We start from the raw sequence: 26,456 nt of genomic DNA, 5'->3' as shown, positions 1-26,456 counted from the left end.
AATAAGAAAAACTTGCAATTTTACAGTGCCACAATTTGAGATACTATTGCCTGAAGAAACTAAGGAGAATGACGATAAAATCTGTAACCATTATATTACAAACACAAATGTAAAATACAGGAATAAGTTTCCATATTTTCAGCTTAAACTTCTCTGAGACAAGTAATAGGATCAGCTTGACTAACGCACTACAGCACAAATGACACATAGATTTGAGGACAAGTTTTGGGGGAAAAACTGAAAAACTGAGTGTGAAGGCTGTGCATGTCACAGGAAAAGGATGATGGGGATGATGGAACCTGACATTTTGTCCTCTGGTAAGAGCCAAGTAAATGGGAAAGCAAGAACCTGACTTACTGTTAGAGCAAAGAACATCTCAAGTTAAAGATCAAAGACATTTCTTCTGCAAACAGTCACTGCACAGCCATGGGTACCAAGACAAACCTGTCATTTCCAGCCCTGAAGCCTTTGGACCAGCTTATGTCCATGTTTGCTTGGTCATCCAGCTGTGCTTGGCCTAGGATAGAAGGCTGAAGAGCTACTTGAGTACCCTCTTGGACTTACACGCCTCTCATACATATGAATTGGGACTATTTCTTGGGCTTCGAGGTAACAAAATTTTCATTATTTCAATGTTATTAACTTACAGGATATATCATGGGGGGAAAAACCAGCCTACGCAACAGAACAGTAATACATAAATATGTTTCAACTGAATGTGTAAATGTAAACTGCCTTTGGTTACTTTAATTAAAGCTGTGCAATACAGGCAAAAAATTGGTCTGATTGAAGATTTTTTGTTTATGTGAATGGTTCTGTTTCCAACTCACAGCATGTGTGAGACATGCAACAAATGCTGTTTGAAGAACTGCAAAAAAGTAATGAGTTATTTCACTGAAATGTAAAATGCCATTTGAGTAGTTACAGGTTAACTCTTTCCACCCTGAGATGTACCAGAAGCCTTTTACCAGAAAGGAGGTAGGCCATGAGTGGCATTTATAGGCCATTAGTGCATTTAACGATGCATTTCATAACAATGCAAGCAAGACAACATACAATCTTCCACATACTTTCATGCCAAAGAATCAGTATTACAGTCTGTGGCATGAACACAATTCCATTCATTTTCCATATACCAAGGGGAGCTGCAAGATGTGATCTGAGCTAAAATCTGCATAATTCTGTGTGCGCATATTTCTGTCTCATATGTGTGAGTGATTAAAGCTACACTGTAGCTAATACAGGCAATGATTTAACATTGGGGAAAAATGTAGCACTGAGATGGCCTCTTTATAGATACTGTTAAGAATGTAATTGATACAATAGCTGATTTAAAAGTTACAAACTTGAATGCTGCTGTGGCATTTCCCATCCCAAGTAATTCTGAAAATATCCAATTATTCTGTAATTACTGTTCTTACAGAGAAACAGTTTCACTATTAAGTTACTATGAAAAACAACATCTGTTCAATAGAAGGAAAAAAAAAACACACCTGAGATCGGTATTTCCTTCTCAGATCTCAGGCTCTCAGTTAATATTGCAGAGGTTTAATATTAAAAACTTATTAATAATATGGAATAGCAGGATATAGGCTTCCAGTTAGTACCTGCATATTACCAAGTCTACAGTATGTTTACACAAAACACGCCTACTCTATATGATATATATACAAACTATGCTGTCCTGTTGTGATGAGTTTCTTCACTGAAGTAATCAGCATACTTTCCTTTATAAACAATTTGCATTGGAACTTCTAAGGACTTACATTATTATGTGTAACTAACAGCATGGCTCTTTCACTTATAAAGCCTATTATCACTGCTGAAATGTGTAACATGCAGTTTTAGTGAATAATGTCTGCTCTCCATGACATTTCAAAAGGGAATAAAAAAAAAGTACAGTCCTTAAAGACAGTTGTTTGTACTTTTCTTTTTTCCTGTTGCCATATTTTAATGTAATTTAAAGTTATTTACTAATGTTGGTAGACAATACTAAATTCATTAAAGCCCTGACTCAGCAAAGCCCCTCTACCTTTGCACTTGATACCGTAAAGCAAAGCAAGCAAAACAGGATTCAAGCTTGCAAGCATTATGATTCATTTGAATAGGCAGTTTGAAAAATTCAAACAGGAAAGCATGAATTCCACAATATGCATTGTTTTAAATACTCATCTTAGGAAATAACCACCATTTCTAGGGATGCGTCCTGTGCTTTTAACATTCATAAAGTCAGTACATGTGAATACAATCTAAAAGTCTGTAAAAACTATTACCAGTAAATACCTTCGTTTACAAAACCTGACAAAGAGAACAGGAAAAATATTTTGAAGGCCCCATTTAAAAAAAAAAAAAAAAAAAGTCAGGAAAAGCCCACACTGCTAAAGACCACTGAAATAGATTTGCTCTTTTCAAATGTGCATTCACAGTTCAGAGCAAACATGAAGAATAAACTGAAGTACAGATAAAATATGTTTACCTGCAGAATCATGAAGAAACCTCAGCAGGTACAATTGCTGGGCGTTGAGCTGAAACAGCACTACAGCTTGCTGGAGGTGAAGGGAGAACAAGCACACCACCAGGAGAAGACCTTGTGTGCAAGGAGGTGACGGGTGAAGCCATTGGCAAAGACACATCTGGACTTCTCTGGATGATGGCACGAGCACTCCAGAAGAGGATTTTCTACCTGATGACCTTCAGACTCCATACATACTGCCCTCCTACACAATATCAGTACTGATAACAAGCACTAGGATTATGTCTGTACTTCTTTTCCAACTCAGCTGTAAAGATCAGAGAGAAAACCCACCAAAGACCAGCAGTAACACTGTCTCCCTGCAAAAACTGCATTGAAAAGATGATCCTCATTACTGTTGTGGAAGAGACTAACCCTGAAATTTCATTCATTCTGCATTCTGGGAATAAATATTTGCAGCAAATATGAATAGAGCAAAAGCAACCATCATTTAGAAATGTTAAAAGAGCATAGAAAAAATGAATAAATCCATTTTCTCATGAAACAAAGACATGAAAAATGTTTAAAAGACACTTGTCTGAACGAAGAAATGGAAGAACTGAATAGCTCGTGGTTGTTTTTTTTTTTTTGTGTTTTTTTTGTTTGTTTGTTTGTTTGTTTTGTTTTGTTTTCTTTTCTTTTCCCAGAGCCTCAAGTGGTGCTAAATTTATTGAGGAACACAGGGCATTCAGCCAGTCAAGTTTCGTAACACAGACTCACACCTCTTGTTTTCTTGCATACAAGAACAATATTTAGGCCATTTTAGCACAGAAAAGAAACTTGGCAATACTTAACCACTATATTTTGATGCATCAGCTAAAGCTGATTAACCATACTACTCTGACTTAGAGTAACAGGTTCGATGTAAGCAGTGGTTTTTTGAGATAATCTACTCATATTTGAGTTTGGTCACACAAAATAAAGTGTTATCAAGGACAATCTCTGAATGAAGTTAGAAATATATTTACACCAAAGTGAAATACAAGGCTTTGTACCACCTAGACATTGATCAGTCAAACCATCTTTGAGTTAGGTGACTGTTATGAGATTTCAGCAACCTATGTCAAACCCAAAGCTTCATACTGGTATGATTTTTTATTATTTTAACATCACTCTTAAGACTCCAAAACAGCTTACACTTCAACAAAAAACAACCCAAAGAAGTGAATGCCAACCAACTTTAGAACATTCTTGTGCCATTTGACTCTTCTTAAGCTTCCTACACCTCATTTTATACTTACTCATATGCAGGAAGTTAATATAGAAAAATTCAGAACTACCCCACAGGTAAGAGGAAATGACCACTTATTTGTTAATATCTCCTACTATGTCTAATATTTTCCACATTTTGTTGTTGTTGTTGTTTACCTGTTTTGGAAGTAGAAGAAAATAGTTTGCTAGTCAGTCATAGAACATGCAAGGTACCTAAACATGAAGAATCTTAACAGGCACACAGTTTGATCTGTGGGCAAAAGATTCCTGATCTGGAAAGAAAGCCAGTATGTACCTAGTGTTCTGAATACAGAACACAGCTTTAATATCACAGTCTGTGATATTAAACATTAATGCTTAAAAACCTTTAAATGGAGTTAAAAGCACAGACTGCAACACAGTTCATCTTTTGAATCTAGATCATACCCCTCCATCACCAGGCTTTGTTTCATTGGAAAGGTTCTCCCAGTCAAAGCATGAGGCAAGTAAAAAGCATTTTGCTTTCATGCTTACTGTTCACTGCTGAAGATGTTCATTTTGTTGTAATTTTGATAGTGAACTTGGTAGTTTCACTATATCCCAGAATGGGTTACCTGACATGAAAGTGCCATCGGCTATGCATGTAGAAATAATCGAAAAGCCACTTTTTTGAATCCCACGTGAAACTCCCCATTGGACATATAGAAGTGTCATGAAAAGAGGTTTGACATCAAAAATTTGTTTTTATACTCCCCATTTCAATTTCTTAAAATGTGCTCCTCAGTTATCTGCCTTTGGATAACTCCTGTTTCTATCACAGTAACTTCTACAAGTTGGCACATACAGGAATTTTATTTCCATTCAGTCATATTCAAGTATGAGAAGCAGTGTGTCAATACTGTCAGCACTCTTCTCAGGTTCCCACTCTGCACAAGGGAGTACTGCATTACAGTAAAGTACATACTCATCACGGTAGCAGAGCTCTCCTTTTTCATAGGTAGCTCAAAATCCCTCTTCTCAGCTTTACGTTTTAATATACAGTGTTGTCCTGCAAAGAGTTAATAGTTAGCTGTAAACATTGTGGCAGTTTCTGTAAATGGTTTTACACAGCAGAATGTTCCACAGCTATCTGCAGCAGCAAATGGAAGGCTGATAAGAAAACACTAGGAAAACAAGCTATGTGGTGCCAGCCACATGCCACACAGAGCTGCTGAGTTCAGCTAGGATTTGTGTCACTTGGTGTGCAGTATGACCCAGGGATTGTATGCAAAGCCTTGCCTCAGGAGGGCAGGAATAGAAACTGAATTACAAACTGAGACATCAGTCTTTAAAATGTTGGGGTTAAAAAGTTAAAATTTTTATCTAAAAGAGGACTTCATCATACAACTACAGACCTCCAAGATTATGAGTGTGACTAGTTTTATTACAATAATCAGACTAGACAATACTCATAATGGCCAGCTATTGGTCACAAGAACTACTGAGAGATACTGAATAAGAGATTTATTTTTTTTCACCCTCAGGATTCAGAACAAAAATACTACTAACAAAGCTATATGAAGTGATACATGCATTGCCACAAGGGTATTTGCTGCCCACATGATTGGAAAAATAAGACAGTAGAACAAACAAAAATCACCTGAACAAGAAACTATAGATTTTTGCTCTCAAAATATCATATAAAAGTAACACTGCCTAACCTTCATGTAGGCATTGTTCAAAAAAAAAGTAAAAACTCAACATTGATTCACTATTCCTACTTAAAAGTAGCCATACTGAGGCATTTATTGTTCCAGAATGGGCTCTGAATTCAAGCACATAAAAAACTGCTTCATAATGGTCCTGTGCATGCTCTGTAGGAATAAGAACATTACTGCTCAATTGAAAAATCTAAAATTTCCATCTCCACTTCATCCTGTCATATGTCATACAGGTTACATTCCTGGGGATTAAAATTTTTAGCACTTCTAAGAAGCAATGCATAAAGATTATTTCTTCCAGGGTCAGTAAGGCCTCTGAGCCTTGAAGAGCTCCTGAGGAGTTAGTTCACAAGGCTACAAACTTCCCTGTCTTCCTATTAGATTTTTCGTTTTGCAGAAGACAATATGGACAAAGTCACAACCTTATTCAAGTCCAGGTTCTTCTCGCTCAAGAAAACAAGAACAGAAATGAAGATGACACACTGAGGATTGGCTTACTGACAAAAGTGGTTCCTTTACTTTCTGGAGATGGGGGTTTCCATTTGTGTTTCTCCTCCACACCCATTTCCAGTCCTTCAAGATCCACCACCTAAATGCAACACAGCTTTGCTCCCAGATTTCAAACTGGGAGTGTCCACCTGGGGAGCAAAGTTACAGCAATAGCTCTGCAAGACAACACTAGCAGAACGAATCATCTGTGAGACAAACCCTTCTGGAAGTCTAAGATCAGGACAAGGCTTTTCTGGCTAGTTCTCTGTGTCTGTCATACTTAACCACTCCCTTAAAAACAGAAACAAAAAAGGCAGCATTTTATTTAACAGGCTGACAGTAACAACTACTCTGGAAAACGACTTATAAAAAAAGCTATCCAGCATGTTTTATCTTAATTAAATAAAAATGCAAGAATGACAAAACTACTCATGAAAAAAATATAATTTAAAGACCGGAGGGTCTCTGCAATGTTTGAGAACTTTGTGTCATTTACATTGTTTTCGCTTTCTCCAGAGGCAAAAATGAGAAGGAGGGATGATACTAACACTCATGTTTCACATTAGAAACTAGATCCTGTTTTCTGTATTTGTTTTCAGACCAAACATAAAACATTCATGACTATGGATCAGAAGATTCATTTTGCAGTAGGTCTGATCAAGCACTGGCATAACAGAAGGAACACCTACCTAATTTCTACTAGTACAGAAACAACAGTAACATACAATTTAGTAAAAGACATTTTTGTTTCCCATATGGTTTTATATATCTGAAATTTTAGCATGATTTAGGTATAACGATCACTTGTTGTCAAGGTGGTGTTGACACCTAAACATACTTTGCCCAAGAAATAGCTCTTACAGGTCACCACACCCTGACTATGCAACGTTCTGTATGTGCTGTGGGCATAGCAAGCTCTACATTTATGTGCCAAAAAAATTATATGGGGTTCTGAGGTGAGGACAGCATAGGCTGAAAGCAATGCAAAATAACAACAACAAAAAACTAAAACCAACAACAACAACATAGCCTCAACATAGTAAATACAGGACAACTCAAATAATACTTAAAGAGTCAGCTCTTTCTCATCTCGCTCCTATTCCAGATTCTGCTATGTCATGTAAACCACTTCTTGTATCACTCACAACACACGCATTCTTAAAGAGTTAGCATCTAAAAAGACTGCTGGCAACACGTAAAATTATTTTAACAAGCCAATTCTCTACAGACAGACAGCTCTTCAAGCCTGCAGATGAAAGGATCACGTCAGAAGCCCTGGAAGTCAGCAGCAAGTCTAATTTGAGCCCACAAAATTCACGGAAGAGAGAGACGGAAAAAAGGAGAAGTACAACGAGAATGCGACTTAACCCAAAGCAGGTGGTAACATGAAGTAAAAGCCAGTAAGAACAGCTAGCTTACTTGGTACGGGTGGGCCTTCTGCTCCCAGCACGAGCGTCCCAGTGAGGCTGTTCTCTCACCAGTGCCCGGCAGGCTGTGGTTTCAGTTTTCACAGCACCAGCCAAGCCCTCTCAGAGGCCGTGTGCTGGCTGGCAGGGCCGCGCCTGCTGCCGTCGGCGTGCGGGGCGGGCAAGGCAGGCACTGCCTTGCTACCCAGCAAGTGATCAGATAGCAAGGCAGACACGCCACTGCAGGACCGGTGCCCGTGGCACAGGGAGGGCCACCCCAGCCCTGCTCTGGCTGCAGAGGAACCCCTGGAGGTGGCAGGAGCCAGCTCCCCAGCAGGCACGGCCAGGCCAGGGGCATGAGGCCTGTGCGAAGGGTGCAGCTCTCAGTGGGGTCACCGTCAGCTCCCAGAGAGGAGCCTTCATCCTGCGCCCACTGAGACGTGGCACGGGTGCTGAGGGAAGAAACCCACCCACCCCCCTAAACGAGACCGACACTTACTGTGGGTTTGGGGGCCAGCACCTCCCTGCACTGCGACAGGCTACATGGGGAGTCAGGGTAAATAACTAGTTTCACTCAGATGAAATCAGATGGCTGCACCAGCTAAAGCCACTGGAACTGGACTGATTAAGACCACTATTTTGACCAAAAAAATCCAAAACATTAATTCAGAAGTTAAAAGGCAGTACTTGAAGCTTTCTGAAATACCAAAAGTGACCTGCTCTTAAGCTATTTTTTTGGTATAGAATCAAATTCTCAACACACATGATCTGGAAGTCTTTTTATTTGCGTATATTTAAAGAAAAAGACTTCACACTACTAACATCATTTTTTCATAATAGCTTCAATGCCTTTTACCTCAATGGAACAAAAAACAAAACCCATCTCAAGAAGGGAAGTAGAGGGAGAACACCCAAGGATATGACACAGGCTGATGAGGAAAATACACTGTTTTGCTCAGTTAAGTATAGACATTTTTGCTTTTGATCATATTATTAATTTTATATCCTTGCAGAGCATTACAAGTTGTAGTTTTTGTAGGTGTAACTGTCCAGATCAGAGGCTTCTTTTATGGTCCTACTTTTCAAAAGTGACAATTACTTTTGCTGACCAAAGCTTCATGCCATAGCTTTACATGAAGCCAGCTCTTCCACACAGTTTGTATTCACACGTTTTCCATTTTTTAATGTTGTGGTCCATTTTCAGCATGCCTCTGCTACTGAGAAAACCAGTGCTGTCATCCACACTGACACAGTTCTCATGCTTTTCAAATACAAGGTAACCATTGGTAAAACCGTGAGAGCAACTTGTAGAAGACACCCCAGTGTTGCAAAGCACTCATAATTTGAGTATCTCTGCAATCAGCTGCTCTAAGGGCAATATGAAACTGAAGATTGTAGATCTTTTTTGAAATAACCCCAAAATTTAGAGATGACCATCTGACCCTTTTTCACCGTTTTACTGGCAACACAGTCAGGAATAAATTTGCACATTTCTTTGGACCTGCCGTATCAGTACTGCAACTTCAAATGTCCACTACTCCGAAATGTCTTTCTTCACAACAATGGGTTTGTGCAAAGTTCCCAGAAATAGGAATTTAGTGGCAATTAAATAAGGTACATAGCAAATAATAATAATAAAAGAAATAATCTCAGCAAATACAACAGTAGTAGGAATCACTTTTCACTATAGTCTTGATATTCAGACTTCTGAGAGAATTTCCAGTCTACTGCAGCAATAGCACAGCCTTTGTTCAACGATGTTTAGATACTATTCTTTTTCTTGCTCTCCTGTATGTTGCACAAAAAATAAGATTGAATCCCTTACAAAATAGTGTTAATTTGGATGATAACTGGAAGTAAGTCAGCTTAAATTTCTTACATTGTTAAGATCAAGAGGATTCCTCTGAATATATTCAAGATCAGCCAAGTCTGAAATAAAAATACATGATGCATTCCCAATGTTGTTGAATTCTGCTAGCATCGCTTTAATAAACTGTCCATGGAACTAACATGGACAGTCACGCACACTTCACTAAACTACTGATGCCAGCAACAAAAAGAAAAGAAGTTTCACTGAGTTCACTAAGAGCAATACCAAAAAGTCCTTACACAAAAAAAAAAAACAACAACTGTAAAGCCTACTTGATATCAGTATAGTTATCTCACAAGAACACAAAGATCCAAGAAGGACAGCTTGATTGAGCTGTTCTCAAATATTAGGGTCTTCTGGCTATGACTGAATGCTAAGCTAGAACTTGGCATTCCTGCTGGTGATAGAATTTTAAAAAGAAAATGTGAAAGACCATAAAAGAAAATACACCAGTGCTGGTAAGGCACCTTTGGAACTGGAAGGACATTAGTTCAGTTTTTCCTCTTCGCTATCGCCTGTTAATAATTTTGCAGTGACCTCCTGGTTTGCACACCTTTGCAGCAAAGGAATACATGGAAGAAGCTGCTCACCAGCAACCAGCAAGTATTAACAACCTTTACTGAGTCTTTATTTTTCCCCTCAAATTATCTGACAGGGTTCTGCAGAAAGCATATGCTTACTGAAGATACCTTGGTACAATACAACAGCCGAACAGAACTTTACATCAAAACCAGAAGAAAGGCTTGCTATAGTTTATTCCTAAACAAAGAGTGAAGAGCTTCAAAATGTCATAGAGAACAGCAAATCCACACAGATACAAGAGAAAGGAGTAGAGAGGCAGCACTTCTTCCTTCCACCACATGAAGGCACAGGCAACCAACTACAACCTGAATAAGAAGACACTGAGCATATGCCATTGAGTAAATACTGGCTGCAATGACAGCAGCTTAAGAGCAGAACAATAAAGAACGCAGGGATAAACGCATAGCGCTAAGAATGGCAGGTTAGATACACAGAAAATGAATCCAGACAGATGAACACTTACTCTTAGGAGTGGTTTGCATTACAAGGTGCAGACACAGGAAAATTAAACTACCCGGGTATTAGCCAGGCATTAAACAAGTGTCTTGTGGCATTAAACAAGGCTCCTGTGTCTTTAAAATTGGAAACAGAAAACCCAAGCAGAACAAAAGCCAGCTGTTACTACTTACTTACTAACAGGCAAGGAATCAGGCCATAATATAGAAACAAAAAACAAACAAACAAAAAAAAAACAATCTGTTCCATTTACAGTAAGTAATTCCACCATAGGGTAAGAGTAGATTAAAAGGCTGAACAGCTGCAGCAGCTCTCACTCACTCTCCCCATCTCCCTCATCCCCTCCTTAATTCATCTTGGACAATGTACATTAATGAGAAGTATTACTGACCAACAAAACAATTAGGATAATTAAGAAATCCCAAGAGATTTCACACTTAGGACACATTTAAGGTACAGCTGGGGGGAAGGTAGGAAGGGAAAAGAAGCAGCAGCAATCACAAAGTTGTCAGAAAATATGCTGGAATGCTCTTGATTTCATTAAAGGAATTGATCTAGTTTTGTAGCAAAATAGAAAAGGTTGCCTTGCCTTTGAAATGAATATTTCCTTTTCTGTAAAATGCATGTAAAAAATCCCGACACAATGTTTCTTTTGAATAGGTATTTTTAAAGACACTGTGGAAAAGAATACATCTAGCCAAATGCTATTTAACAACAACAAAAAAAAACATAAAGAAGTCACATAAACTACATGAACAGAACAATTAATTGGCCATGTTCTACATTAAATAATACTGTAGGATGTCAGGAAGCTGTAAAAATTAAAAGATACAGTTAAAATAAAGTGTAGTCTAACTGAAGAAAGGTAGTCATGGCCCACTGTGAAGTAAAAAGCTTAAATTTAAAATAGCCATTGATTAAGAGTCAATTATGATAGCACGAGGCAAATATTTTTCCAGTACATAATCTTCACAAACAAATATTTTGGAACATCTCAAAAACCAGAGGAGCATACAGTAATGAAGAAAATACATAGCCTAAGATGTCATAAGCTAATAACATAAAGCAATATCTGGCAATTGCTTTTAGCCACTTTTTTTCAGTATACTATTTTCCAGTTGTTTCTCTCAATAGGATCACAGGAATTGTACCATACACATTTGCTGTAGAAGATATGCTTACAACAGAAATAAAACAAAAAGAGAAACAAATACATAAATGCTAGTTAGCAAATCAGATGTGAGCTTTCATGAAATTATGCAGCAGCAACTGTTATTCAGAAAGATTACTTTTTGCAGAATCCTGGAATGGTTTGGGTTGGAAGGGATCTTACAAGTCCAACCCCCAAGTCCAACCCCCCTACCATGGGCAAGGACACCTCCCACTAGATCAGGTTGCTCAATGCCCCATCCAGCCTACCCTTGAGCACTTCCAGGGATGGGGCACGCACAGCTCCTCTGGGCAGCCTATGGCAGTGCCTCACCATCATCAGAGGGAAGATTTTCCTCCTCATATCTAATTTAAACCCATCCTCTTTTAGTTTAAAGCCATTACCCCTTGTCCTATCCCCACACTCCCTGACAAAGAGTCGTGCCCCAGCTTTGCTGTACCCCCTTTGGGTACTGGCAGGCTGGTATGTATGATCTCCTCATAGATTCCTCTTCTCCAGGCTAAACAACCCAGAAACAGTCCCTCTCTGTAGAGCTATCACATGAACTACTACACTGAAAAAGGTACTGGCAAGCTAAGATGAACAGAAAGAAAATCAGCAAAAATGCCTGGATACCTTAAGTGATAGACAAAAGTGCTGCAAGGATATAAATGCTGTTGTCCCTTTCTTATGTTGCTGCTTATTGAATAGAGGGAAATAATTATTTAGGTAGCATAGCAGTGTCTTTTGTGAGAATTATTTTTTTTAAAAAAGTATTGATTAAGAAAATGGAAAATGCTGTTCAAATACTAGCTGCAGAAATACTTGCTGCTGATGATATAAATCAAAAGATGGGACAGCTGCAGGTATGGAATATGCACCTAACTGTGACAACACCAACTACAGCCATCAGTTCACGTGTGACCACCATCAAAAAATGTTTTCTCAACTCCCTGTTTGAACATTTTGCAAGACCTCATCATGTTTAAGAAAGCCTGCTTCTCTTCATGGAGTACCAACTGCACTCCAATATGTCATTCATCTTTATAATGTTCCTTATATTAAATTCCTGAACAACTGAACTGCTCCACTGGCTACGAAAGCAAAGAAAGTTATCAGTTTTTTGATTTTTTCTATTCCTGCTGAATAAAAAGAATCCAAACACATGAACAGTACTTAGGAGTGGGAAAAAAGAATCCTAGCCCCATGGTCAAATGAAGTTTGCCACTGATATCAACAGGACTGGATTTTTTATTTTTTTTTAAAGTAACTACGAAACTAGCTAAGCATTCTTAAAAGGGAAGGCACTTTCCAAGTCTATTTTCTCAAACATCTAATACCTGCCTTTTGCTGACTTGCATTCCTCTCTTATTTTCATTCACTACAATTTCTAGCAAGACACAAAAATCATCTCTTAGTGATGCTAAATGCTGGCAAACAAACCGTTTTCCATCCCAGTGAAGGGGATGAACTAACATCATACTCTCTTCATTTTTCAAATAGACCATTTAGTCACTATGCATTACCTTGACAGTAGAAGGTGCTCCGCTTGTCTGTGTTTTGGGGGGCTGAGTGACATTAGCACTAGTTGAACTCTTCTGCAAAATAAATGAAAGGAACATAATAAACAACAGAAATGTTGATGAAGAAAAAGGAAAGCCAAGTTAAACTGTAGACTCAAAAATAGTATTAAAAATTAAATACTAAAAAAATGTCCATCACTACATTTTAAAAAGGTAAGTCATCCAAACAGTAAGTTATGTATCTTCAATTCATATAGACTTATTTCAGATGGCTTTGACCAGCACAGAATAGGCTGAGTATTCTAGTACTGTTTCATAGAATAAACCTAAGTCTGTGCTATTTCCTGTGGCAGAGCAACTCATTTTAACAAAGAGTTAAACCAACAGTAGCCATATATACAAGCAGGGACAACTTATGAGTAAGACTTTAATGACAAGTATCAATTAAAATAAGATGGGTATGCTACCACTGTACAGAAATAACTTGAATAGCAACACTGAAGGTTGATATTATACCTCAGGCAGGGAAGTTGAGAGACGTGAGAGCAAAACAATGGCGTTCCTAGCTAATTAATAAACTTGCAACAGAAACAAAATAGGACATCCCCTTTGAACCTCCATTTTTGCATTAATGCAGGACTGTTATTTAGCAAGGACCCCTAAGTACTGCTGGAACAACTCAGCAACTGCCTATGTCATACATAGTAAAGACTGGAAGAATCGGTCATTAGTAATTAACACAGCAAAAAACATAAGGTCTTTGGAGGTAGCAGATGGGTAAGACTTTGCCATTTTCTCTGACAAGTGGAAACTCAAGATCACACTGATTATTCCCTACAGGAGAGAAGTCTGCAGAACGATGGCTCAGGAGATCCTACTGGCAAACTTGCATTCAAATTCAGAAACACACTTTCCAAATGATCCTACAATAGCTACTGCAACAGACTGTAGTCTCAGAGTCTTTTGTACTAAGGTTATTTCCATGTCACGTTCTCCTTGTAATTTAGCTCCAAAAATACAGGAAAGCATCTCACATAAATAAAGCTGCACATTCCTCTGTCAACCTCCAGTCAGAGCCTGGGGCAGAGGGCTGTATTTTGTGGCCATTTACATAGACTAACATCACAAAAATCTGGATCAACTCTACAGACCCTGACATGCAGGAGGATATTTACCTTAAAGATCCCATGCTTAGTACTGGTCATGCTGAAAACAACACCCAAGTAGGACTTCACAGTGTGTCACAAAAAAAAAAAAAAACACAAGAGCAACAGTGACTTCCCCCCTTAAAAGTGTGCAAGGACATGGCTGCCTCTCCCAGCAGCTCTGGCCAGGACCTTGCCTGCCCAGCTGCAGGCGCCCAGTACAGACCAGTGGGTGGTCCCGCCGCTCACTCCAGTAGATGACTCCACAGACCAGGCGTACCTACAGATGCTCTCAAAAACGTCTTCTGAAGAAGAGCAGACATCTAAAGAGCAACCAGGATTCTGGGTATGTCTTCAGAACCACAGTTCTCTATTTGCACCTGAAACTCAGCTGAAATTGCAGTCCTTGCCTTGGGACATCATGGTTTGTGGTGTTCAGAACAGGAAAATAAGCTGTATTTTCTGCTGTTGAATAAGAAAGGCTACCTGGAGATAAGCTACATGGAATATATACCACACCACCAGATTTCTATCCTCTGCTGAATACTGAACATGAAAGGTTGAGTAATACTTGTTAGTTCCCAACGTCATCTTTCAAAACCAACCTCTTTGCTATCTACCCCTTAAGACATTTCTAAAAGGAGACAAAAATGGCAACATCAAACTAGTAGGTTTATCCTTCTAGGCTTATTAAAATAATGACTGTACGTGGGAAGGATACCGGGAAGCACAACGCTTCCAGGCACACCAGCTCCTATGCCCTTTGTCGCCAAAACCATCAATGCTTTTCCCATCCTCTCCCCCTCCTTGAGGCAGGAGAGTATTTTTTTTTTCCTGTGGCAGTCTCAGACCCAGTCAGCTATGGAATCACCTTGCAGGTGTACTCAGGCCTCATTTCCAACATGGCAACAACACACCTAGCAAATTATCAAAGCACACCTTCTTTCCAAAACAAATTAGAAGAATCAGCAGCCTGTACAGGGCTGTGTATGAAGGAATGAAGCTGTGGCATACGGATACTTACAGATACTTATTCTTCATTATTTGCAGCAGATTCAAAAGAAAAGCCGTAACACTGATTCTGTTCTGAAACAATCTTAATTGCCCCATGTTTAATAAAGCAGAGATGAAATACATATCCCTTTGATATGCAAATTTTCCCATACAAATGTAGTTTTCTTTTATGACAAAATCATCACAGGAGGAAAGAATATGCAATCTCTGTCCAGGAAATGCTTTTAACAACCCTGAGCCTACAATTCAGCCTACAACTTTCAATCTTTGATTCATAACTTACATGAGCAAAAACCACTATATTCCTTCCTAGGGTGAGAGGAATCTCGCATCATAACAGCTCTAAAGTAATACCAAAACTTAACTGGAATAATTTGATTTTTTTAACTACTTTTTGCATATTGACCACAGGGAGAAAAAAAAAAAAAAAGACAGCAGAAAAGAAAAAAAGAGCAGAAAAAAAACAGGCAAACAAATCAGTACTTTATTCCCCCAAATCACTCCACTTCTCTGCATAGGATTGATCAGAAATACCTTATTCCCCTTGGGCCCCCAGACAGCCCTGAGGTTCAGTGCTGGGCGGAGTGTCAGCCTTCTGAGGGCACTTAAAGGCAGGCACTCCTCTCACCAAAAGGAGGTGGTGGCACCTAGCTTCCCTCTGGGATCCACTGAAGAGCCACACCTCCCCATAGAGAGACCACCTTCTCCCATTAACCATTACTCAAGGAACAGAGAGATCTCATCTACAGTGGCTTCTAAAATATGAACACATCTGTAACAGTACATAAATGTAACTTAAAAAAAAAAAATGTATTTTGTGCTAAGTGAAGAAAAATGAATTTAAACACGTGGCGTATGTTTTGTCTACACTGTTGAAAGCATTGCTTGAGATGGCAGGATGTGTTAGAAAGAGATCATCTCACACCGTCTCTGTTAAAATATTCCCACACTCTAAGCTGGGGCCTCAAATTCCTAAAACATACGACTTTTTTCCTTTTAATACTTCATTTTTACATTGAGACAGCAGTGCTGCACAGACTAGAAATTTAGACTGATAGAGAAGCTCACCGTGGTATTTCACTCTACAACAGCAAGACAACAGCTCTTTCCAGGTTTTGTGCAGTTAATAACACAAGAACGAGCCTATTCAAAACAGAGCATTTCAACCACAATTGCACACAATGGTAGTGTTTGGTTTACATCAAAGTTGTAAATTACGTAGTGAAGTACACTTCAGCCTAAATATTTTTAAAATAACAGAACTTAATTTTTCCAAAGTTAGCTAATCTGAATCACAGGCAGCTGAATTTAAATTTACTGCCTTTATTCTTTCTACAAGTATTGCTGCACTTAATGCCCACACTTCAAAGTTATCTATCATGCCTTATGTCCAAGTATAATTAAAAGAAAAGCTCCATACAGTATCTAACACAAATTGTCTCACCATGAACCCTGCAAATGTAACCGAACTGCACATCACTTTGGAATGCGTTGTAGCAGTTTAGGACAGGATTAGGACTTGTGCTGGAATCAGATTAGCCCAGCTTCCCATAAAAAGAGTTTCCCTCTTTTGCTAACCCTTCACCTCCACTAGCAGCCCTGGCAATACTGAACATAGTGTTCAGCAGCATGACAGCGTGTTACAGGGAGTTGCATGGTCACAAGACCTGCCTTGCTGAGTTTGGCCAAAGCTTCACACAACCCATTTCCCTCTCTCTAGCAGTAGCCAACAGTGTGTACAAAAGAAAACAAAAACAGTGATGTAAAAATAGGTCAGACATATGCAGATAGACCTTATAAATGCATTCTCAGAGAACAGACTCAATGTATGTCCCAGTGATTTTAACTGCAGTGTATTTTATAAACTTTCCTGGGCTTCTCTGCAGTGAATTTGTCCAATCTTCCCTTGAATTGTATCTTCTAGCATCCAAAAACTGATACAGCACTAATACCCTGACTGCATACAAGATCCAAAGTGATGTGAAACTGGTGGAAAAGCACATGCAAAGTGAAGATGATATCAAGAGGTAAACTACACCAGTTGCCTTTCACTTGCTAAAACTTCACATCCAAAACTGCAAACGGCTTGAAACATCAAGAGGAAAGGAGAAGAAAGGAAAGTTGCTATACACTTTGCAAAGGCATGATGCAAATTGTAATGATCATTTCTTTTATGCCAATTTCTACCACTGCAAGCAATGAAAACATTTCATTAAAGCTGATTTAGATTCTCAAGTGTCTGATTCTCTCAGAATGCAAATTTCACAAATTAAAGGTTCCGAAAAGCAAGATATAAAGAGTTCAGGAATATGCCCTGTGACTTGAATCTTTGTCCGTGAACAGTGCCCAACACAACCACTACACATGAATACATTGACTTTGGACTACGTTGATAAAGAGATACCTATATCTCCTTTCACTTACTTATTCTAACACACCTGAACTTTCCAGCTCTGTCCCTTCAGCAAGTCTTTTGTGTATTTGTACAAGACACTGTATACAGCTATACGTTCTATACTTCATTGCTAGACTGACAAATTATGCGTATTTCAACCTAAAGCTGACCAATTCCATGGTAAGCAGATTGCCTTCATCTTGACCTGAAGCTTGAGTAGCACTACTGAAACGAGGCAACTGAATGTCAGTAAGAAGGTGTCTTTCCTTTGATAACGTACACAGAATAAAGAGACAGACAAGATCAATCCTTCCAAGTGGAACATTGCCCTGTAGAGCAGGAAATCATAGTCTTATCCTTACCAAATAGTTTCATCATATTTCTCTACCTGCTAGACAAAATAGTACCGAATATTAGTGCAAACAACATACTTCCAAGTAACCATCATTGGCTGCCATGAAGGAGTTTCAAGTAAAATGGGCATGTTGCTCTAAGGCCACATCTTAGTTTTTATTTTCAGAAATGAAACAGACTACATTTAACATGGACCCTTGGGAAGGACCAAGCTTAGCTACTTCCCAGGCAAGACAGACATCAAGCAGAATGCAAGTTGCTGGAAACAGACACTTAATTCACTTCCTCACTGTTTCTTCCTGTCAGTCTGTTGGCATGCATTAGCTGTGTGAATCCAGCATCAGCCTCTTCAGTGCAGTAGAAAATGGATTGTAAAAGATTAATTTGTAGGGGAGTAGACACAGCCTACTGCCGCCAGCTAGGCTACTGACACCATGCAGGAAGAAAAGCAGGATCCATATTTCACTGATTTTATGTTCATGGCTTTCCCTTTGAGCTTTGAGGAAGCTGTTTAGTACTAGTAGCTACACTAGTACTGCTTGCGCCAGCCTAGTACATGCTGACCTGGTTTCTCTTCTCTCCTACCGAGCAGTAGGATAGCCTTAAGTAAGGCAATTCTAACCCTGTGTCTCAACACCACCTCTCTGTGCAAGAACATGTCTTACCGAAGTAGGTTTCCATGTACAGTAAATCTGCTGAGCTTTTCTCAGTCTACTTTTAAGCCACCAAGAAGGAAGGGCTTCAGTAGGCTTCAGAAGAAAGGCTATTCTACACCTTGACAGTACTCATTTTGAATTCTCCTTGATGTTATGGCTAACTAGCGTCTCCTATTCAAACCAGCGTCAGACCTTTGAAGACTTCATTTTCAAAGCCTTACGCATTATCTCTTACTTCTTGAGGACTGCATACTTTAAAAATGTGAAAGACAAGGTCATTTTTTTTTTATTAATTTCAGATAAGCAATGAGTAGATGGGCTTTTAAAAGTTTCCCTTTAATATGAACATGAGCTTTTCAAATATCATATCATTTCCTTACCATTTTTATCCTGTGCATCATTTACACAAGCTCTTCTAGGAGCAAGATGAACAAACTCATTATTCTAATTATGGGCATCCACAGCTATCTACAGACACATCTCTGCTTCAAAAACTGAAGACTACAGGAATATTTTCCATCTTTTAAACAAAAACATTGCGTTGCAAACTCTTGGAAAAATAGCGCAAAGGTTCTGAATTGCTACTTCAACTGCATTACCAGCATGACTCACTGTAGCACACTCTCTCTGCATGGCTAACAGCTTTGGAGGCTGCAAGAAGGGTGACCTTGTTCCTAACACTGTCTGCAACCCACACGGGTTCTGCTTTTTAACACTGGCTGATCAGACTATAAAATCGCCTGCTGTAAACTCAACCTTACAGCCTGTCATAGACTCTTGACCACTAAATATCCATTCCTGAAGAAGCATCTCCAAAAACAAGTATTTTTGGAAAACACAGTACTGAGCACATATTTCCATCAACATATCTTGATTTTGCACATAACGTCAAGGAGATGTGCAAAATTTGTGTATGAATCTTCCCTTTGAAGATAATCCAGTATACGGACAAGGCTGGAAGAGCCACAGTGCACTCTACTTCATCTCTGCTTCTGGACAATGAAAAAGCCAAAACCATCAGATACATACCAAAGTGTGCCTACACTGCAAAACAGACAAATCCAGAGATAATTTCCACTGATATTAGCATGAAGTATTTAGGAAAGGAGAACAGCAAAGAAGTATTTCCATTAGGCTGCTTATCAGCACAAGAAAAAACTACACGTTCATGGAGTTAATTACATGTGACTACAGTCACTAGTTATTTATCTGAAAACTACCACTTCACTATAAATCTGTACCAGAAGAATTGCATTACCAAACTTTTCTTGCCAATATATTTGAACAGTTGAATTTACCTCTGTTTCTGCCTTTTTCTGTCCTGATTTGGAAGAAGCTTCACTTGCCTTTTTGTCACCTTGCTGTAAATAGAGAAAACAGATGTATAAAAATTAAGATCTTAAATTATATTTTCTATGCAGAGAAAGTCCCAAATATCTTAGTGCACGTATGATCACTTTCACCCACTAGGATACGACAGAATGGAACACAGTTTCCCTTTCCCTTCTTGCTAATGGACAGGATTTCTAAATGACATGCTATATAACTTCAAGTAAAATCGGTTGAAAAGAAATGACCTTCATGGCAGAACATTTAACAAGACTGTTCCTGTGGAACGTTCAGGAAGATACCACCATTCATAGAATCACTCATTCTTGATTAGCACAGTGCTCTCTGATACTTGCTTCAGTAATGCTGTCAAGTCCCATTGGCTTCAGTAGACCAACACTGCATGTCCCATCATCACCATCCACTCCAACACCTGAACTTTCCTGAGAACCACTCAAATACTCATGATGCCCAGACCTCCTTGCATGGGAGAAATCTGTTACTACAACTTCTAGGATTCATATGTCGGTATATAAAAACTCTGCTACAGTTCAGGCACGGGTGCACGTTAGTTCCTTCTGAATCCTACTGTATCTTACAATCCATCTAAGACATTAAACTTCTTGTTTTCATCTAAATTGACATGCGATCCCATTTGTTCCCAACATGTGGCAATAGACAAAATAACAGTTTATTCAGCAAGCACATTGTATTCAAAACAAGCTTTACTGTGTGCATCTCTGAAAATGGTGAGTATGGCCCCTCAAAAAAATTCTTTGCTTAATCTCAGAATAAAATCAATGTAAAAAGCAAGATCTTTTCCCTTGAATGTAAGAAGCAAGATTATAAAGCTATTATCTAGTATCTCTGTTAGTATAGCTTCCTGCAGCAACTCAGACATCTGAGAATGAGGATTCACAGCTGTTAGGTTTTGTTATGTAAAGTAACAAAGTAAACAGTAAGTAAACAGTGAAAAGTAACAAAGTAAAGCCACTGAAGTAATGAGTTCCTACACCATTTTCTTCACATGGCTATAGAGAGAAAGTAATGATCGTGTATCACTGCACTATCTTCAACTGGAATCTATTCAAGCACATCAGCAAAAAGGTTTGGAAAACACTAGAGCTGAGTGAACAAATAAAACTAGGGAAAAAAAGCACCATGTCTCTTAACTGTTTCTATTTTGATAGCACAAAACAAAAATTTCAGGAATTGTTTTAAACAACCCCTAATAATTCAAGATTTTAAAATAAGTTTGGGGTTCACTTGACAAGTTTTTAAAATTGGAAGTACTACTCTCACACTCCAATTTTGTCTTGTCAGTGGAAAAACAAACCACTTAGGCTGTCTTTTCAGGTTACAGGTGAATTGATTCACAGCCCTATAATAGTGCTTTCAGTACAGGCACAATTAACCTAGTTATCTGCGCTTTTTATTGCTACAGCAAAAGCATGCGACACACACGCAACGTGCACACCCATGAAAGCAATGTCAGTAAGCATGCGTTCACTGACAAAATGGTGACTCCAGAGGCAGCACAGCTGCAAGGCTTGGGACCTAGTTCTGTTGCCCAGCAAAACTTTTTAGGGTAGACTAGGCTCTGTTCCTAAATGGAATGGCATATCATTATAAGATCACAGAATATCCCAGGTTGGAAGGGACCCACAAGGGTCATTGAGTCCAACTCAGGACTCCACACAGGACCACCCCAAACCAAACCCTGTGTCTGAGAGCGCTGCCCAAATGCTTATTGAGCTCAGTGCCGTGACCACGTCCCTGAGGATGGGGCCTGTCCCAGTGCCTAACCACCTCTGGGTGCTGAACCTTTTCCTAACCCCCAGCCTGACCCTGCCCTGTCCCAGCTCCATACCGTCCCCTCAGGTCCTGTCGCTGTCCCCAGAGAGCAGAGCTCAGTGCCTGCTCCCCTCGTGAGGGAGCTGCAGGCCGCCATGAGGCCTCCCCTCAGCCTGCTCTGCTTGGAGCTGAGCAAACCCAGGGACCTCAGCTGCTCCTCATCTTCCCCTCCAGACCCTTCACCACAGCACATTAGAAGCTGAGTCCACTTGCAGCCCTTACCAACATAGACAACATCCAGCTTGCACACAATTGCGAAAGCATATTGCATGGCATGCTAAACTTCGCTGGCATCTCAGGGGGATCATAACTATTGTCATGGAGGTTGGCCAAGAAAGCAAGCACGCCTTCCTGTACATTGCATGTATTTTGTTGTTTTCATTGGTTTGTTTCCTCAGATTTGGGCACAGCTATGAAAACAGTAACACCGACTCAAGTCGGGAATAATCCTTTTTTTTTTTTTTTTTTTTCCCAATCTATTTTAAACTTTTCAAGTCACAGAAAGCAGGAACCTTATCTAATTCCTACTGAGTACAGCAGACTCTGGGCAGTGACAAATTCCTCCCTAACTCCATTTCCTCATCTTCACACCAAGGAAACCTGTGCCAGATGGGAACACACCATCAATAAAGCACCAGTCCCTGCACTGCTACAGTGTGTCCCAGCAGCTGGCTGGAGCTCAGAGCATCCCCTCTCAGCTGTCAGAGCTGTTTTCCCACCACCTGACCAGGCTGTCATGTACAGTGGTAGAGGACAGGACAAGGGGACCGGCAGGATTCCCTCAGCCACCCCTCACACAGATCAGCTCCATATCCATGAGGGACACCAGAAGGCTATGTCTAACAACATCTACAATACTGAGGTTTTGACTTACAATCCGAAAACTGTTTAGTTTAACACTTGGAACAAAGCACATATGGACATAAGCCACCCAAAGTAATTTTTATGCAGTCACTTGGAGTCATGCACTGTGTACATATGAAGTACTGATGCTCTCCGCCCTCTGATAATCAAACAATGTATGGAATTATTACTTCATTTTCACCTGCCATCCTGAGGAGGTAGCCTAGTTACACACAATTATCTCATATACTTTCTAGGAAGATCACACTGGTTCCTTAAAGAGCTCAGGCTTAAGATATGAGAAGGGACCCTATTTTACAAATTCCCTTCAACAGCTCCTGTCTGTCTGTACTTCCAAGCTTTAAATCTTCTAGCCTATACAAATAAATTAATAAATAAAACAATTTGCTTAGCAAGCTAAGTTGTTCTGGGAAGGTACACATGACTTGCTCCTTTACATCCCCACATAGGTGAGAGAGATTGCTTTTTCTTTGAGCTTTTTGTCCTTTTTTCCCCTGCTCATCTTTTGTTACAATGCCAAAGAAATGTATGTACACGGTAAAAAAAATCCATAACCAAACTAGTAGGCAGCAGCAGCTCCTGCTCCACAGTAAGAAAATAGCTAAGATACAACTAAGTTAGATTTTAAATTTAACCAGATGACTTCATAACACTTCCTTATAGTTGTTGGAAAATTAAATTGGTCCAGAATATTTTGCAACTTTACTGCCTGAGGACAACATTCATAATCACAACATCTTTAAAAAAAAAATCTATGCCAAAATAAATGAAGAAGTAACATAAGCAACAAAGTTTACCCCAAAATCTTCACCATGCTCTACAGTGCACAAAAACATCAGAACACTATTCTTTCGTAGACACACCTTTATCTTCCAACTCAAAGGGCAGTCATAAGCTATAAAGTAACTGACCTAAGCAAAAAGCACCAAGCAAAAAACTGAAGGCATAACTGCATTCTCAGCCTGCACTTGCAAAAATCAGAATTCAGCTAAAGGTCTTGCTTCAAGACATTCCTTCCAAACCCCACGAGTCCCTTCGGTTCAAAGATGTTGCACAGCATCTCAGACGTCTGCAGTGACGACACATGCAATAACTGGGTAAGAAGGGAAGTCTACTTGCAACATTCTCAGCTGAAGTCAACTAATTTTGCCTTGTGGGTATTAGAGAAGACAATTGCTTTATGCTGATAGGAATCCGACCCCCTAGACACATCTTTGACACTGTTAAGAAAACTGCCAGTTGGAAAGGGGTGCATCAGGGAGCTACATTCAAGCATTGAGAAATGAATGGAATGGACAGGTGAAAGATATATGCTCCTTACAGTCATCACATTCTGCTTTACACACACCAACCAGAAAAAAAAAAAAAAAAAAAAAAAAAAAGGTAAAACAAGCGCTGAATTTCTTATGTGTCTTTTTGTCTCTTTCACTTCTGCTCCACTTCCTTGTCTTTTAGACCATCTTTCAGATGTTAGATTTGCAGGCAGAAACTGCCCTGTGTGACAGGTGTACAGCGGACACGGGTGAACACCAGTCTCACGCAGAGGACAGCCAGCAACATTCTGGTGCCAGTAGCTGTGAGTGCTGACTTCCCACACAGCACGTGGGGGAGCAGCTTCCCTACCTGAACAAGGCTGGGAAGCAAGGTTGGTAGCAAGGTTGTCCTTGTATCTTTCTGTACCCTGGATTCAACAGCTTTAATGTCCCTGCCGTCCCTTAGTGCAGCCACTCCCAAACTTTCCTATTTCTGACCCTCCGTTAGCGTCACCACACTGTCCCGATCTGACTTAACGCAAAGAATGACACTTGAAAACATTACTGACCACATAACCGAGCTACTTCGATCAAAGCACAATCAGAACCTAAACTGATTCCTTTTACCTCTTTAAACGTTCAGGAAATAAACTAAACTGGTGTTTTCTGTTTCTAAACTGGTGTTTTCTGTAGAAGTTAGCTTACATGACGCATACTTTCTTTAACACTTTAGCAGAGCGCTGTTTTTTTGTTCGCCACTCCACTGCAAGACCAACTGCTTCCTCATTGGAGCAATAAGTTAAAAGACTTTTTAAAGCAACTACAGGACCCATCGCGCTGACAAACAGTGACCCAAGCTGAGCTCAGCCACACGGAGCCATCAGAGAGCTGCGGCTCAGCTATTCCTGGCACCTCCGTCAGGTACCTGCAGCTCAGAGCACATTTCCAAAAAAAAAAAAAAAAAAAAACAAAAAAAAAAAAAAAAGCCAGACGCACTCCCCTCGCCGCTCCCTGCTCCTCCCAGCCCGGCGGCCCCGATCCCGCTGCCCCGCATTTACCATGGCGTACCACCACCGAGCGAAAGCCATGGCGCTGCCGCTGCTCCTCGCCTCGCCTCGCCTCGCCTCGCCCGGGCTCCGCGCCCCGCCCGCCGCCCCCAGCCCGGAGCCCGGAGCCCGGAGCCGCCCGCCCGCGCCCCGCCCGCCGCCGGGCCCCGGGGCAGGGCGGCGGCCGCGGGGCTGGGGAGCGGCCGCGGGCAGCCGGGGAGCCCCGGGGGGGGCAGCGGGCGGGTCGGGGTCGGGGTCCGGCCCCGCGGCTGCCCCCTACCCCGCCGCCCCCTCCCCACTCACCGCCGCGGCGCCCTTGGGCCCCGGCTGCGACATGTCGGCGCTCGGCGAAGCCCGGCCCGCCTCTTCCTCCCCCTTTGGGCGGTGGCGGCGGGGGGCTCCGGCCGCCCCGGGGCGGGACGGGGCGGTGTGGACAGGCTCTGGGGGTGGTTTTTGGGGAGGGATCGCTGGGAGGGTGTTGTGGCCGCGGGGGGGGGGGTGTTGCTCGCCCTCCTGGGCGCCGTTAACGCCCGCCCCGGGGGCTTGAGTCGCCGGCACTCGAGGCTCGGACCCACCGCCCTCCCCCGGCCACCAGCCTGACAGAAATAATCTCAGACTGCCCAGAAACACGGTGCCCAAATCCCCTTCCGAGTCCGTCAGGGATTGCTCATGGTCACGCAAAGCTGCTGGAAGGTTGGCCATGACCAAGTGGCGCTGATGAAAGAGTGATAAATCCTCTGTGCATGTGATACTGCGCCCGGAAGACTGGGATCATGTCCAAGTGACAGTGATAAAAAGTGATAAGGAACAGTGTGATCCTGCACCTGGAGGAAACAGACTTGGGGCAAATCTGCTCCTGTGGTTGTGTGGCTGCAACAAGAAACTGGCCGCCGACAGAAAGCAGTTTGCCTCCACCTTGGCAAAGGAACGAATCAAAGCAATGCAGTAAATAAATAAACATTCTTGAAATATTATGGCAAGAATGGTGTAAATAATACGATAAAGTCAACCTCCAGCAAGCAGGGGTTCAAAACACAATAGCTGCCTGTGAGCTGGTGTGCCTAGCTGTGTGTGGGGCCATGCGTGCTCACACACAGGTCATGTACGTGAACCAGCACGTCTGGCCTGCCTGGGCTTCCCAGGTCTTGTCTGTGCACAGCTGGGGTAGAGGAAATGGGAAGATAAGGTAATCTTTGCCAGGTTTCCCAGATGTAAGCTGGTTGGGTAGAACAGCAATTGGCCTGGACGAACTGCTTCAAAGAAGCATTATCAGCAGTGGTTCCTAGACACATACACGTGTGAGGAGGCCGTGTGTGCCAACAGCAGGAAGCCAATGGGTTTGGGGGGACTTCTCACCCCCTCAGCAGCTGTACCCTGACACCTGAAAGAGGCAGCAGGACAAAGTCACCCAGTGGGGAGCAGCCCCAGCCAGTGCTCAGGCCCTCCACAGACAGATAGGAGGAGACACGTGGATGCAGGTGGGTCTCTCAAGGCCTTCGGAGAATGGCTTTAACCTCCAGAATGTAGGTTTGAACCTCCAGGATGGTTCAAAGACGTCACCTGCCTAAAGTAATCCCTGCTTTTCCTTTTTGTTTACCTCTGTACTCAGTGCAGACTCACAGCTGGCCTTTGAAGTGATGGGCTGTAGCACATATGCATTTTGCTTT

The 26,456-nt window shown here is 41.0% G+C and overlaps 1 protein-coding gene across 3 annotated transcripts in view; it reads right to left on the bottom strand.

The window, feature by feature from the left end:
- CAST (calpastatin) overlaps positions 1–25,176 on the bottom strand; it is a 61,549-nt gene extending 36,373 nt beyond the window's left edge. For 2 of the 3 annotated variants that reach the window (XM_032205404.1, XM_032205405.1), the window contains exon 1: positions 7,312–7,412. Coding sequence is in view for 1 of the 3 variants with exons in the window: in XM_032205403.1 (XP_032061294.1) it covers positions 12,883–12,954; positions 19,742–19,804; positions 25,093–25,125 (168 nt within the window). In the remaining 2 variants the exon portion in view is untranslated. Of the gene's footprint in view, positions 1–7,311; positions 7,413–12,882; positions 12,955–19,741; positions 19,805–25,092 lie in introns of those variants that run through there. The other variant, XM_032205403.1, reaches the window with a different exon arrangement.
- Positions 25,177–26,456: the final 1,280 nt, after the last annotated feature.

The sequence above is a fragment of the Aythya fuligula genome, chromosome Z, assembly GCF_009819795.1.
Source record: "Aythya fuligula isolate bAytFul2 chromosome Z, bAytFul2.pri, whole genome shotgun sequence".
In the NCBI taxonomy this organism is placed as follows: domain Eukaryota; kingdom Metazoa; phylum Chordata; class Aves; order Anseriformes; family Anatidae; genus Aythya; species Aythya fuligula.
Note: the sequence above shows the minus strand (reverse complement) of the source record. Positions and strands in the feature narration are given on the sequence as shown.